At 42.2% G+C, this 15,823-nt stretch overlaps 1 protein-coding gene across 4 annotated transcripts in view; it reads left to right on the forward strand.

Moving 5' to 3' along the window:
- LOC147200354 (nucleosome-remodeling factor subunit BPTF-like) overlaps nucleotides 1-15,823 on the forward strand; it is a 40,851-nt gene that overhangs the window by 9,056 nt on the left and 15,972 nt on the right. For 2 of the 4 annotated variants that reach the window (XM_086119636.1, XM_086119639.1), the window contains exons 5-26: nucleotides 1,082-1,345; nucleotides 2,916-3,104; nucleotides 3,250-3,419; nucleotides 3,957-4,133; nucleotides 4,217-4,398; nucleotides 4,569-4,700; nucleotides 5,710-5,839; nucleotides 6,258-6,393; nucleotides 6,516-6,803; nucleotides 6,954-8,910; nucleotides 9,708-9,832; nucleotides 10,171-10,299; nucleotides 10,427-10,577; nucleotides 10,674-10,713; nucleotides 10,898-11,123; nucleotides 11,468-11,605; nucleotides 13,702-13,829; nucleotides 14,122-14,215; nucleotides 14,327-14,505; nucleotides 14,820-15,042; nucleotides 15,121-15,401; nucleotides 15,638-15,751. In XM_086119636.1, the coding sequence (XP_085975762.1) occupies nucleotides 1,082-1,345; nucleotides 2,916-3,104; nucleotides 3,250-3,419; nucleotides 3,957-4,133; nucleotides 4,217-4,398; nucleotides 4,569-4,700; nucleotides 5,710-5,839; nucleotides 6,258-6,393; nucleotides 6,516-6,803; nucleotides 6,954-8,910; nucleotides 9,708-9,832; nucleotides 10,171-10,299; nucleotides 10,427-10,577; nucleotides 10,674-10,713; nucleotides 10,898-11,123; nucleotides 11,468-11,605; nucleotides 13,702-13,829; nucleotides 14,122-14,215; nucleotides 14,327-14,505; nucleotides 14,820-15,042; nucleotides 15,121-15,401; nucleotides 15,638-15,751 (5,453 nt within the window). The remainder of the gene's footprint in view (nucleotides 1-1,081; nucleotides 1,346-2,915; nucleotides 3,105-3,249; nucleotides 3,420-3,956; nucleotides 4,134-4,216; nucleotides 4,399-4,568; nucleotides 4,701-5,709; nucleotides 5,840-6,257; nucleotides 6,394-6,515; nucleotides 6,804-6,953; nucleotides 8,911-9,707; nucleotides 9,833-10,170; nucleotides 10,300-10,426; nucleotides 10,578-10,673; nucleotides 10,714-10,897; nucleotides 11,124-11,467; nucleotides 11,606-13,701; nucleotides 13,830-14,121; nucleotides 14,216-14,326; nucleotides 14,506-14,819; nucleotides 15,043-15,120; nucleotides 15,402-15,637; nucleotides 15,752-15,823) is intronic. The other 2 variants (XM_086119637.1, XM_086119640.1) reach the window with 2 other exon arrangements.

Consider the following 15,823-nt stretch of genomic DNA (forward strand, 5'->3'; position numbering starts at 1 on the left):
TCTCTGACATTCAATGGTCATACACAAAACGTTAGGGCTGCAGCTAATGATAATTTTACTCATTGATTTATCTGATGAGTATTTTGTTGGTTAAATCATTAATGAGATTAAAAAATATATTTGCATCCCTATAAAAAACGGGTATTACGTTCGATTGACAGAACTGGAAATGCACACACATAAATGAATTAAGATTCAGTCACCAGTTTGGTCTGTACTATGTCAGAAAATAGGCAAAAAATGATGAGCATTGTTTTCCAATGTAAAAGCAGATGTTTGCAGATGTTTTATTTTGATTCAAGGGAAACATGAGTGCTTTCATAGAAGACTACAAAAATCTGAAAATATTTACAACTGGGAGGCTGAAATTCAGAGGATTGGGACAATTTTGACTTCAACAAGGTCTCAAAATTATATTGAGTTAATGGTATAATAGATTAAACGTATCTCTACGAAAGATGAAGAATTACAATACAGTTAACATTGAGAGCGATTCTGTCTCGAAAAATAAGCCGCTGTTAACCTGCCCATTTTTGTCAAACAGCCCAGAATTTGAAGACAAACACCCACATCGCCAAGTTCACCGAACAACCGGTTATCAAAAGCTAACGCACTAAGATCACGCTAATCTGTGCCAACACTGCAACTTCTTTCATTGGTTATTTCATTTCACTCTTGATGGGTGACCAGACACTCCAGAGACCCAACGATTTGCACACAAGCAATTAAAATGTTCCACACTATTCCTCCTTTCAATCATATCTCTGCATTTGATTGATGTTGCATCAAGCAATAATAAAAGGTGATTATGAACACAACTGTTTGGTTCTCTTGATGACATGAAATTTTTACGCAGTCATTTGGTGTGATAAGGACTATTATTTGTATTATTATTCTTGTTAAGTTAGATATACTGTAGATATTATTGGACAAGGGAAAACAAATTCCCTGCATGTGTCATTGAACACATTCCCAAGGAGGATTATGATTTAAAAAAAAAAATCTTAATTGGCTGAAATAATGCTTTGCTGATCAGCCAATATCATGCAGTGAGTGTTCATTTTCCCACTCTTTCACGCAGAGGAGATCTTGGAGCGTTTGCGAGCCAAAAAGGAGGAAGAGCTAGAAGAGGTGAAAAGGCAGGCGGCCGAGGAGGCCCTTAAAGCTCGTCTGGAGCAGGAGAAGGATGACGTGGATGTGGAGAAAGATGGTAATGAAGACGGCAAGCTGATTGACAGTGAAGGACAACAGGTTGTCACTGTCAGTGATGAGATTACCAAGGAGGAGGACAAGGAGACAAATGAAGAGGTGGAGAAAGAAAAAAATGATGCTGTCAAAACTGGAGGTAAGTTTTCCCAATGGATTGTTTCTCAAGGTTCTGTGGAAAAACGAATGTTCAGTAAAGGTAACATTAAAAACACTGAACTTGGCTTTGAGCTTGTCAACCGCTATTTAAAGGTGTAATGGATAACCGGTTCAGAAAATGGAAGGATTGATGAATTACTTTCATTCAAATACCTAGTGTTGACACAATAAATAATGTCTTTCAATTTCGGTCGCTAATTTTAAATTTATATTCAAATTTTGAAAGCCCGTCCGGCAAACTCAAGCAGGTTACCCAGTGATTAGATGTAGAGGTCCAACGATTAATCAATGACTTATCGATTATCAAATGATTGATAAATATTTCAATCATCGATTAATCATTCAGAGAGCCTATTTACCGTAAATTAAAATCCCTGGATTTTTAGCCTGTCAACAGTATATATTCTCTGATTTCTGTCATCCTACATCAAAGCACACTGATTGTCTCTTTGTTGAACCAAAACCAAGAGCTGAATCATAATAAATTGTTTGGGGATTTTCTGCACTGTCAATTTGAAATAATGTCCTGTTTTTGGAAGAAAAAAAATGATAGTAATTCCATTCAATCGATCATTAAAATAATTGTTAATTGCAGCCTTTGTTCGCTGGTCCTACTCTATCTTACAGAGCGTAGGCCGAGCCCAGGGGGTCTCTGCCTGCTATTCCAATGGTTAATTCCCTGTTTGCCCTCCAGGACATAAGTAGACACAGACTGTTGTTGTGCTTTTCTCTGTGGATCCAATATTTTGTTGTTTACCTGCAGCATTCACAAATGCCCCTTAAAGGGACTTCACATTGTACAGCACTGAAATGAGGACACTGAAAAAAGTTCTGCGCACCCTGGAGTGCAGGAACAGAAAAGTGTTATAAATATGTTATTTAACATATTTTCTGTATTTAAGTTCTCAAAATCTGCATGTTAAAGTCTCATCCCTTTTAATATTATATTCCTTACTGCATTTATTTGGCTGATGGAATCTTAATACATAACTGCTATGTCTGCTGGTTTGGACTTTTAAATTGTGTAATGCTACTTGTTTGGCACTGTGTGTTGCCTAGTGCTCCATTAACAACAATAAAAAATACATTTGCTGTTCAGGAACACATTTAATGGACAGCTAATGCATCGACTTGGAATTTTGTGCTTGCACTTGTCCTTGAAGCTGAGCGGAGGATCTATTTGCATGCATGACAGTTTCGACTTAGTTCTGTCCCCTATGTGCTATCTGTATCGTATTTTATGGATAGCTATTGATTCATTTTAAGATTGTGTGATCAATTACATTTCTGTTTTGATCTGTAAATATGGACTGGGTTGGTCATTTTCAGTGCTTGCATGTGCTCTGGTTGTTCAGCAGAGGGAGCCACAACCTTATCTCAGTGTCTTGCTGTTCAAGCAAAGCGGTTCGACAAATTGGCCACAGCTTTGACTTCATTTGTCTTTTTAAAGTGCAGTTATGGCTATCAGGGATGCCATGTTTATCTTGTTTCAATCAAAACTAGCTTTGTTAGAGCAACTACTTCACTCCTGGTGTGTTTTCTTCCGACAGCAGAACAGCCATCATCAGACTGTGCTCCTGCAAGTGGTGACGGCGTCCCAAATCTGAGCCATCCAAACCAAATGATTGAGGACAACAGTAATAGCAGCGTGGGCATCACGGTCCCACCCAGGGCCCCTGAACCTCCGGATCTGGCAGACAAGTCCTCCCAGTCATCCCTGGCAAGCTTCGACGACACAGGTCAGACACAATGACATTTCAATGCAAATTGCTCTTCCAGCATGCTCGCAAGAGAATGTTCTTGTGTATGAGAGTTACAAAAAATTCTTGGGCATCTCGATGTGAATTGCTCACCCATTGACTAAAACTGATGTTGTGTTTGCAGGAGATGGTAAAGATTCCACCAACGGTGAGTGTCTTGGTGGGAAGAAGTCATCTGCAACTCGTATGGTGACCCGGCTGAGGAACCCAGAGAGCAAGTTGAGCCAGCTGAAGAGCCAGCAGGTGGCTGCTGCCCTTCATGAAGCCAACAGAGGCTTCAAGGAGGGAAAAGAGGTGACACACCAATGACATTTAAATCAAATATTCTTAGAATTGAAAATGACCAATCGCGGCTCAATTGTTTTCTGTGTTTGGTCATTTAACAATAGTAAACTGAGCCCTTTGGCATTGCGATGTTATTTTTAATTGACAGGAAGTTGCAAAATGGCTGCCGCCTGAGTTGAACTAAAACGGGTGGATTTGTCTCGTTAATTCATGTTCCACCAACACGAAATTAATCAGAATACCTGTACCATGTTTTGACTTGTGGGGCCATATATAACATGTTATTGTCAAGAACATTTTTGACTTGCCTTCCCCATTAAAGATATCATTTTTGAATCAAATCACAATCTGTGTATTTAGATAAAGTATGTGTCAATTTGGCCGTGTGCCAAATATTTACAACCCTTAAATCAGAGAAATGTAGGATATAGACTTTAATATAAAGCAAGTTGAAGCAACTGTACATAGTTTTGAACATGCTGTGTCGATGTTTCCTTTATTATCAAACTTTGAACAACCTCAAAATATGTCTTGCTCCCTCTCTAGATTCTAGTTGTGAACGCTCAAGGTGATGTCACCCGTGTCAGTACACGCAGCAAGGATGTGGTGATGAAGGGGACACTTTGCCAATTCTTCAAGCTCGGTCAGGAGGGCAAATATCGCGTCTATCATAACCAGTACAGCACAAACACACTGGCCCTCAACAAGCATCAGCACAGAGAGGCAAGTTGCGCTCTGCCCTCGCAGAACACAACTTCGATATTGCCATAGCCTCTCTTATTATTTCAATGCACATCATTCACTAGGATCACGACAAAAGGCGGCATCTCTCCCACAAGTTCTGCATGACCCCAGCGGGAGAATTCAAGTGGAATGGGTCCATCCACGGTTCCAAGCTTATCACCATCTCTACAATAAGGCTCACCATCATCCAGCTGGAGAACAATGTTCCATCTCCATTCATGCACCACAACTGGGCCTCACACAGGTATGGATACAAGCTCAACATGATGTAGCTATCATGTAGCAACTTACTTTTACTGCCCAACTAGAGCTTGTTCTCTTGGAGCGGGTGCCATCTGATCACTTACGTTTGTGGTGAAAACAAAAACAACGTAACATCGAAAGAAAGGTGTTTGGAAATTGTTTGTTTTATAGGACCAACTGGATCAAAGCTGTACAAATGTGCAGTAAGGCCAGAGAGTTTGCCCTGGCTCTGGCCATCATGGAATGTGCGATCAAGCCTGTGGCAACCATGCCGGTCTGGAAGGACTCACTTGGCCACACCAGGTACACATCGCAGACTACCACCATTTTGTTATATATGTGCATGTCTTACGCAGAATAGATTGAAGTATTTTCCGAGAAAAATTGACTGTTATCAGCGCACTTGGCTGGTCTGGTGAAGACCTTAAGGGGGAAAGGAATGAATGGACCTAAAGTGTATGTGTGCACTGCTATACTTTCATATAAACTGCAGCAATTTGACAGTTTCAGGTAAAATAAATAAAAATACCAAAGCTTTCCTGCAGATACAAACATTGATATATTGAAACCAGCCTTCTGTGCATGAACAAAGGAAGTGTGTAGTCAGTCGGACCGTTTCAGGAGGCAGTGGTGATCCTGACCAGATCAAATCAAAAGGCCCACCCCAGCCGCAAGTAATAATATTTAGACTGCAGGTCCGCTACTAGTACCACCCACTTATGCCTCTCAGTGACCACGGCCTCAACACAACACTCCTTTTAAAAGAGCTAACATTTTGGAGTTGGAACCTGAAAATGAGTGTGAGCAATCAAGCATCAAAGAGAAAGAGTTAAGACCATAACTACTGAGAGGCATTTCTAATAGTTTGCCCATTTCTCAAAGAATGCTGTTTGTTATTCATCAGTAAAAAAATGCCCCCCAGCCCCCCACCCGCCCCTTCAAATAGTTGCCCTTCATCCACTTAAGAAACATTTCCCTCAAAGAGCCTCCCTTTCCCATCAGAAATAAAGTTACCGTAATCATCTGAGTTTATAGACAATTTTTCACAGTCATTAAGGGAATAACAGAGGTCACAACTGTTGTGATTACATTTTTGAGGTGTACCTACTGAAGTGTCCTGTGTGTATATTTGTAATCGCAGTAAATAGTTTGAAGGCTTCCAATAATAACTTCACTATGAAGGCTTCAAGTACATTCAAGTCACAGGATTTACGACTTGAGTTCATGTCAACCGATATACTTTTCTTCAAATGAAGCATGTATATGTCACGTTAAATCGATTTAATTAGATGTACAATTTAACATTTTTCAGGTTAAACCGCATGACTTCCATGGAGCGTGAGGAGAAAGAGAAAATAAAGAAAAGGGAGAAGAAGCTGGAGGAAGAGGAGACAATGCAACAGGCGACTTGGGTCAAATACACTTTTCCAGTTAAACACCAGGTAGGTCACACTTACTGACCTGAATATGAATGGATTCTTTTTTTTTGTTTGTTTGTTTGTTTTTGTTTTTGTTTTTTTTTTGTCATTTTGTTGTATTTGTTGATTTGTGGCAGAAGATTTTGTTAGACTGGTTGGACTTGACTCCCATCCCACGCTCACTTTTGTTCAACTGAAACCTCTTTTAAGTGGTGATGTCTGTACTGTCCATTCTTGTGGTTGAGGTGACCATCAATGATAGTTAAGCTCGTGCTCGTGGCTTAGCAGTTGGTGGTTAGCAAACAAGCATCCTTCTTCCCGCTCTCACTCTTTTTCTATTCATTCCACATTTGTTTTTCTCTCTCGTAAATAACCTTACTGTTGCTTCTTCCTCTACACTTTCTGCTACTCCTCATTCCGCCTCTCTTTGTCCTCCTTGCAGGTGTGGAAACAAAAAGGCGAGGAGTATCGTGTTACTGGCTATGGTGGCTGGAGTTGGATAAGTAAGACCTATGTCCGGAGATTTCTCCCAAGACTTCCTGGCAACACCAATGCCAACTACCGCAAGGAACTTGAAGGTTTGGAGAGGGAAAAATAATCACTGATGGTCATTTCATTTGACAACAGTTTTATTTTGCTTCAAATGTATTTTAATATACGGTCTTTTTTTTTGCCCCCCCACAACCCAACCCTCCTCAAGATGCTAAACTTGGCCTAAAATGCACCCTTTTGGATCTGAGTCAACGACCCAGTCTCCATGCATCTGAGGTCCAAAGGGTCTCTGGCTTGATCAGTGATACAGCAGATAACGAAGCATTTACACCCTCCTCCAAACCTGCCCAAGATAATTTGGCATCTAGTGAAAATATTGAAGAGGAAAAGAAAGAAGCTGCTTGTGAAATGGAAACATCTGAGGAACTGCCTTTTGAGAACTCAGAACTCAAGACGGAGTTGGATTCCACTATAATAAAATCAGAGGATGAGCAAAGTAAGAATATATCATTTCGAGTATTAAGAATTTTTTTGTCATCTATTTATTATTTGGAAAACTATTGTAATTTGAATGTGTTTTTTTTTAAACAATGACAAAGTGGAGGACCAGTTGGCACAAATGTCTATGCCTTCTTTTTTCCTTCAGCGTCGAGGACGAAGGAAGAGTCTGTGAAGGAGGAGCTTACAGACGACTCCATTCGTCCTTTTAACTACGACGTGGTAGATGTCAGTAAGGGCTTCCTCACCCGCATTGCATACAAGAAGAAGGTCAAGTCCTCCAAACTTGACAGCCTTCTGGAGCGGCGAGTGAAGCAGCACACAATTCAAGAGAAGATGAAGCAACATGTGTCTGCATCCAAACCCAAGGCCACTCCACCTCATTCACCCCCCTCCTCAACACCGCCACCACTGGGCACTCCTGTACGACCACGGTCACCGCTTAAGCCCCAGACTCTGGCTCAGACACAGCTCAAAGAGGGCAATGCCGTGAAAGAGGAGCAGAAAACCTGCACATTTCAAGCTAATGGGTCTGCAGATGTTGGTGGAATTCCAGATGACGATCAGGCTGTCGGTTCTAAAACTACACAAGACGAAGATGTTTGCCTTTCATCTATTCCTAATTCAACACCCAAAGACAGTTGCTGTTCAGATGCAGAAAGAGATTCGTCTTCACCACAAAACCAAACCATCACACTGTCTCAGGAATTGAGGGTTGGCTCCATAGAAAGGACTTTGAGGCCCAAAGATTGCTCTTCAGAGCAACAAACGGGCAGTGCTTGTTTAAACACTACCGATGATGGGCTTATCAAAAATATAGGCTCCGAGGTACCTAACATGGACTCTTGTAGAAAGAAGGACTCAGTAAGGACCCATACAAAACTTGTTGAGCAAATAAGTAGTGAGAATACATCTCTTCCCAATCCGTCACCGCAAAGTCCAGAGACATTAAGATCAGTGGAGTTAGACTCTGAGACAAATGGCATGGGACCTAACGAAAACCGGGAAAATATGAAAGATCCCGAGGTCTCCAGTTCTCCTGTTTCAGCTTCTCCTCTCCTGCATATAAATGGTAAAGATGATTTAGGGGGTGATGTCCTGTTGAGCAACTCGGCGGTAAGTCCAAATAATGGCATGCTGACTAGCAAAACCAAGGTGAACAGCATTGGTCAAGTCGAACATGAAGGTATTTCACCGAAGATCAGCACAGAACAAAAGCCTTTGGTGAATGGAGATTTGGCTCTTATAAACAAACATATACATGCTGTCCAAAAGGGGCCAACCCCCGCAGAAACATTTGAGAGCAACATAATGACTCCGGATCAGGATTATAAACCTCCTGTGAAGATATCAAAGATGGAAAATAACAGAGATCCGTTTGAAGCTCAGACTCCGAGCTCTCTGCAGCACAACAGCTCCTGCAACACTAAATCCATCCCTGTAGTCAAGATCATCAGAATGGCGCCCTCGCCTATACCTTCAGCAGAAGAGTCCAGTTTAAGTGATGAGTTTGCAGAGAACAGTGAGCGAGACACAACAACACCGTTGAAAACGCCCTTCACCGAAGTAACCACCACCTCCACAAGCACCTCTACTGTGTTGTCCAGTGGTACGAAACTGCCTCGAGCCGCATCTGTAGAATCTGCACAACCAGTCGTAACGACGGAAAGCGCGGTATTCACCCTCACCTCCATGACCAAAACAACCGTGACAAAAATCTCTTCCTCTAGTCCGTCAGAAGACAGCCCGAGTGACATAATGGCACAACAAACAGACACAACACTTTCGGTCAGTAAATCAACAACCAACACCAACGGTGCAACTCCTGTAGACATATTCCAGGAAGACTCAACCAGGGGCCGAGTGCGCCTCCGCAAATTCTCCCGCACGAAGAAGGTGCGCTCGGACACTGCGCTTCCTTCTTATCGCAAGTTTGTCACCAAGAGCAACCACAAGAGCATTTTCGTGTTGCCGCATGACAACTTGAAGGTGCTGGCAAGGCGGGGAGGATTCCGTGAGGTGGCCGTCTTTAATTACAATGCCAAGCCGGCCCAGGATATTTGGCCGTATCCTTCCCCCAGACCCACATTTGGCATCACCTGGAGGTAAGTTATGTTTCTCTTAACTTTTTTTTTTTTTTTTTTTTTTTTTGGAGCACAAAATGAATTGTAACAATCCTATTTGCAGGGAAATGTATACTTTGTAAACATTCTCTCTCTTAAATTAAAAACAGCCAAAACTGTATTTGCCTAATAATTTTTAAAAGTAGCTCATATTTCATCCATCTGACAGACACGAGTTCCAAGAAATTGCCTTCTGAGTTAATTGGTCAGAGAGTATTTAATTTTTGTCATTAAAAAAAATGTCAAGGCTGGGATTCACTGTTGATATTATATACAACATGAAGTTAAGAACTTGGCTTTTGTTTCCTATTTTGCTTTAAAATTTAACTTGTCTGTGTTCCATTTGTCAGCAGCCTTCGTGGTCGAAGATAATATCAATTGACCTCGTACTAAATGGGCTTATGACATTAATTATTGTATAAGTGGGTATTAAAATTTGAAAATAGTTACGCAAAAAACAATGACCCCTCACATCATCCCGTTTTTACGCTGCCTCCGTTAATTCCATCATTGTGCTGCTGTCTGCATTCTGAAATACAGTGAGTCACAGGCAGTCATGCTGTCATGCCACACTAATGAACTGATTCCAGACAGTCAGAAATGCCAGATTCAACAACACAACCACCTGATCGTCCCACTAGTTTTGTTTGCTTTTCACTAGCAAGCGAAATAGTATTTTTACTTAACTTTTGCTGTATAATTGGAGAGTGATTGTAACTTAAGAGCAATAAGTGCATAGATCTGTTATCAATGAGTAATACTCAACTCTGTATATGCAGGTATCGCTTGCAAACAGTGAACACTTTGGCTGGTGTGAGTCTGATGCTTAGACTGCTCTGGGCCTGTTTGAGATGGGACGACATGGCCGTGAAGCCATCTGCGGCTGTCGGTACTACACGAACAGGTAGAGCTAATACTCCCCCCCCACCCCTCCCCCCCATGCCAAATTTGGTTTCTCTCTGGGAGCAATCAAATGTTTGGTGATGTGTTTTGATATTGACATTTTCATCTTGATTTTTACCGTTGCCAGAAACACAGAAATAAGGTTTGTTTGTGTATGCTTACGGGTTTTGATTTGTCTTGCATTCATACCTTGAGACAAAAGAAACACAGAGAATGAAATACAAACATCCATCTCCTGTGGCTGACACAGGTGTTATGTTGGAGAACATTTCCTCCATTTTTCGGGCTCTCCTCCTCATCGTCATACCAACCCAGCCCTATCCCCACTCATTACCACAGAGACGTCAGACACAGAAATCACCACCACAGAGATCATCAAACGACGTGACGTGGGACCCTATGGCATACGCTCGGAGTACTGCATCCGCAAAATTATCTGTCCTCTGGGAGCACCTGAGACACCCAAAGGTAAACACTATATGCTCTTATATTCCACACAATCTTTATTGACTAACTTGAGATATAAAAAGCCATGATTTGTGGACATAATCATCAGTTAAAACCCAAACAACCTTTGATGTGCCCCAAATTACAGAAACCCACACCCCACAGAGGAAAGGGCTGCGCTCCAGTGCCTTGCGTCCCAAGAAACCCGAACCTCCCAAGCAGACAGGCCCCGTGGTGATCGAGACTTGGGTCGCTGAGGAGGAGCTAGACCTCTGGGAGATCAGAGCTTTCTCTGAGAGGTTAGAATAAGATGGCCGATTCCAATGTGTATTAAATGCTGCTCGACTTTTAAGAAAATCACAAATGGTCTTTGAATTTTTTTCTTTTTAACCTAGGGTTGAGAAGGAGAAAGCTCAGGCAGCTGAACAAGCCAAGGTGAAATGGATCATATTATCGTTAACTGTATCTCACGAAGCAGACATTGATTGGATTCATTCAATCACTTGAGCTGACCTTATTATAGGCACATGTTCCCCCCCTTAGAAGTTTCACATTGATTTTAATCCTCTCATTGCCCTGTTCTTGTCTTCTGGTCAAATATACATTTTTATGCTTTCAGAAACGTCAGGAGCAGAAACCAGGCTCGATCACGGTCACTCCAACAGGAACTCCCGCAACAGCCGCCGTGACACCTAAAGTCATGGTGGCTTCACTGTCAGGCCAGGGAACTCCGAGCGCCAAAGTGCTGCTGTCCTCAAAGATGGGCACACCTGTCAAATATCAGCAGACAAAGAACTTCCAGCAATCATTTGCCTCGTGGATTAAGCAGAGTCAAAACTCACCAGGTACTGCATTGAAAGTATTCAAAATATCTGAGTTTCGTAGAATGTGATGCAATAGTTTGGTTGTCAGAAAGAAAGAAAATAAACATTTTGACCGTTAACCTGTACAAAATGTTCAGTTTATTCAGATTATAAACGGAGGACTACTAAATGCTTGTACATTTGTAATGATTCATTTTTTCTTTTACCAAGTCAAGTTTACTAAATAAATAAATCTTTTTAATGCTTTCTTTCATGATTATCATGGATATTAATAATGTGGTAATTTTAGCTTTTTATATGTTACTATTGGAGTCATGAGTGTAGTCATTATGATGTTTGCTGATTTTATGTGTCTGCTTCCACAGAGACCACAGTGACCACGACTGGTGGACACACATTTCACATTACAGGAACCACGGTGGGTGGCAAGGTAGTCACCACCAAGCTGCCTCTTCCAGCCAACAGCAAGCTCATCACAGTCAATATGGCAACGTCACAAGGAGGTACACTGGCATCTATTACCTCAATCCTAAGAGGCAGACAAAAGGGTGAAAAGAGTTTGAGTTGTTTTTTTTTTTTTAATGGTTTACATTGTGGCCTAATTCAAGCTTTTCTAATGTAGCTTTTCATTCGTTGTGTTGTGCACACCAACACCATTGTGGGCGCTCCTTCAGTGTCCGCCCGACCATCCGCCCATTGAGTCACCTGCTTACTTTGGCGTGGGTCATCATCATGCCTGGTTGAGCTCTGGCAGCACAATTGAAGTTAGCTATTTTGGTTCAATTATTGAGGACTGGTACACTTGTTTAGTCTGACTCTTTTGATCTAAACTAGAATTCAGCTCTTCTTAACCTTGTTTCAACTTGTATGTAATGTTGGGCTATTGTGGCACGGTCTTCTGCAGAGTGATGGATGTTTGTTCATTAAAAAGGAGCAACTAATTGGCTGTTGTACAATATCTGGTTCTCATATTTGTTTCACCATATTTTGGAAGTAAACATGCCAATATTACATTTCCACTTGCTTAAAGCTAGACTATTGTAGAGGTTCAAAGTGGATGCATCTGAACGACCATATTTGAAACCTGTGTCGATAAATCATTGCAATCCTCATATAAGAAAATGAAAGTGATTTTCCTTACCTTTTTGGAGTAGCCCTAAAAGAGAAACCTCAATTTCAGGTGGAGTGTGACCATTTAATAGACATGTCTATTTATCCAGCATGACTGCGGGTCGCACTGTTTGTTTTGGAAGGGCTTAAGGAAGTTAGGCAGGAAAACAAGTTTACCCTGAGGTCTACTTCTCAGACAGTTAACTCTCTAATTCGGGATTTCAGTTTTCTTGTTTTCCCCCTTCATCTTTTAGAGTAAAGGTCTATCTCTCCACTCCTCGGAGTCCCGACTCATCAAGTTCCTCAAACAGCCAGTCCATAGAAATTTGTGTTTGATTTCTGTCACCAGAGGAGAGACTCCCCGTGTCTTACAACCAGGTTTAAGGTCCCTGTTTGAAGAGGGAAACTCTTGATGTAAAGGTTTACCGGCCTGGCTGTGGTTTAGGGGGAAGAAAAACACAGCAGGATCTGAGGGAAAGAAAGAGTGTTACTCGTCTGATTTCTTTTTGAGCCATCAGCTCCACATGTACTTGGACGGCAAATATGAAACACTCCCTTTGTAAGGTGAAAATGTTGTGAATAATTTATGAGGGGGATCAGATAGATATGTTGGGGGAAACCCAAGTAAGCTTTCAGCACGTCTTTGAAGATTTTGTTTACCTACTCCACTAATATTTACCGTTGCTGTGATCAAAAGTTGGCCATCTTGCAAAGAGAGAAGCCCACAAATAATGTATTGAGCCATGTCAATGCACAACCTCGGCACAACTTCTCACTTGTAGTATGTGGCAGCTGCTTCACAGTATTGTATTGTGTTTGGGAATATTTGGTCTCTGAATATTTCCTAATCATAGGAAGTGTGGTGAGTAGCAGAAAATGGCTGGCGGCCTTTTTCCAAGTGGTGCAGTGCAGGACTCAAGGGTTCCTGGTTTGATTCATCGGCGAACCTGGTGAATAAGACAATTGTTACGACAGCAGCTAAAGCAGAATTTATCTTAAGTTACTTTTCATCTTTACTACGCTTTTAGAGGGTTATGTGGACATGAATTGCAAGCCAGTAACCTTGCCTGCAAGCTGATTTCTTGTCATAGGTGCGAGTTTACAGACCCCCGCAAATCCATCTTGGTCCTGAGCCCGCTGATTTGCCCCAAGCCACAATGACAAAGCAACAGTGTGTTTGGGGGTAGGATACCCAGCTGTGACGGAAAGTTTTCTCAGTTGTCGAGTGTCTTGATTCAAAAATCAACATAACGTTACCAAGATGCCCTTTGTCTGAGTATTGACATTGCAAAAACGACAAGTATCACCAGGTTAAAATACCAGTGCGTTACAAAATTCTTGCTTCACACATTATTAGCTCTTCCCATAGAAAAAGTGCTTCTGTGTTTTGTGCATTAGGAGTTACGTTGTGGCGTCGCTGTGCTTTCCTGCTCTTTTGATTTCCACATCCTCTGACTTTTTGTGTCATGTCTTTTTTATGCCTAAGCAGGTGCTGTGCAACAGAAGGTGTTGGGTATCATTCCCTCCGGTACAACGGGTGGTGCTCAGACCTTTATCAAATTGCCTCGCACTACCCCTGTGAACATCAGGCCCAATATTCCAGGCACCCAACAGCCGGTACACCACACTTAACTTTCAGAATTCATATTTTGTAGCCATTTATGGGGTTGTGAATGTCATAGTTTATGATAATAGACTTTGCTTTGTGTGTGTAATGTGTATTATAAAGTGCATGCTCATGTTGTTGATATTTTATTGTAAATTTTCTTATCCCCCACAAAAAACCCCAACACACACACACATGCCCCCCAACACTCACAGTTAGGACATTTTATGAGAAACCTGACTGCTCTCAAATTATTCTTTAGTTTGTCAGTGAATATACTGTATTTTATTTCCTGGTGGGCAGATCCGGCCCGGAATGGCAACGATTCGAACACCAATCCAGCAGGCTGGGCCTATGGGAAAAACAATCATCAGAACGCCGCTTGTGGTCCAGCAAGGTAATTTTCTGTTTGTAGCTTGTCGATGTTTTTTAAAATATCTGTATATTGTGTTTATCACTATTGTTTGATTTGCAATGCAGGAATTAAATGCTACCTGTTTCTTTTTAGGTCAGGCTGGCCAACAAGTGGTAAGTCAGATCTTACAAGGGCAGACAGTGTCCACCTCAGTTTCTGGAGCCAGCCCTGTTGCCACTGTTACTGGCCAGAGCCCAACCACCACCACTACGACTGGAACGACATCTGGCCAGGTCAAACTCACCATCTCACAGATCGCTCAGCTAACACAGGTTAGTGAGCACCGCTCATGACATGACACTGAAGTTATCAAAGTCACTCTTGCTCACTTAGTTATTCATGCATGAATTAAAAATATATTTTAGGAATTGGCTTTGACTTTGTAACGAGCAAGGTTTATATTTTGTACCAAGAAATGTATACCATGGAATTGTTTCTACTAACTCTCCTCCAGTTTTCTTTTAAGGGGCTCCGTGTATTTGCTTTTAAAATTATGACAGCTGTAAGGTGCTCATTGCCAAAGCTGGAAAACTGATGTTGAACAACTGAATGTGATTAAAATGTGATTTGTTCTGCCTCCCTACAGAAGCAGCAGGCTGGCTCAGGTGTTGGCGGTTCCCACCAGGCTCTGACAGTGATGATTCAAGGTCAAGGTCAGACCACCGGCCAGCTTCAGGTCATACCTCATGGAGTCACGGTCATTCCAGGTCCTGGCCAGCAGCTCATGCAGGCGACTCTGCCCAACGGTCAGATGCAGCGCTTCTTATTCACACCCCCATCTGCAGTGGCCACGCCCACGCCAAGCACAGGTACGACTGGAAACACATTTGGATGGTCATTTTGGTTTCTCACACTATCTGTCATCAACTACTTGAAAATCTCTACAGGCACCACACCCTCTTGCCAGCCCAACTCTGACTCCACGAAAACGCCGGCCCAGCCCGCTCAACAGGCAGCTGCCCCAGTGCAGCCGGCGGCCGCAACTCTGGCTACCACCAGCTCCTCGTCTGCATCCACCCCACAGGGCCAATTACCCCCACAGACGCAGGCCCACATGCCCATTCAATCTCCCACCTCGCTGCAGGTGACGACACAGGGAGGAACTGCACAGCTGCAATTGCAGCAACCCCCCCAAATCATCGTGTCTGGTCTGCAGCAGCAGGTTCAGGTACAATTACAAACACAATTACTGTTCAAGAACCTCATGATTTTCACAATATGTACTTGTTCAACATAGACCAATAGACATAGACAGAGATATACCGTACTTGATGAATCCCAATGGGAAATTGAACTGAATTCTTTCAAGGTTATGCATGGTCAGACCCAATCTTCCTGACACTAGTTACTATTCTCGTCTTCGCCGTTGTATTACGTTTGTGTTTCTTCTCGTGGGTGCTTTAGGTATTGGCCCAGCTGCAGGCTCAGCAGAGTGGCACATCTTTACCACAGCACTTTAAACTGCAGCTTCCTGTTCAGATACAACAGGCCGGCCTCAGCTCAGCTCAGGGAGGACAGGTAGTGCAAGCAACCTTCTGATGCCTTGCTTCATTTAATTGCCATGTGATAATTTAGTTACAACTCAACTTT

This window comes from Hippocampus guttulatus, chromosome 9, assembly GCF_054856545.1.
Source record: "Hippocampus guttulatus isolate MCC_2025c chromosome 9, RoL_Hgut_1.0, whole genome shotgun sequence".
In the NCBI taxonomy this organism is placed as follows: Eukaryota; Metazoa; Chordata; class Actinopteri; order Syngnathiformes; family Syngnathidae; genus Hippocampus; species Hippocampus guttulatus.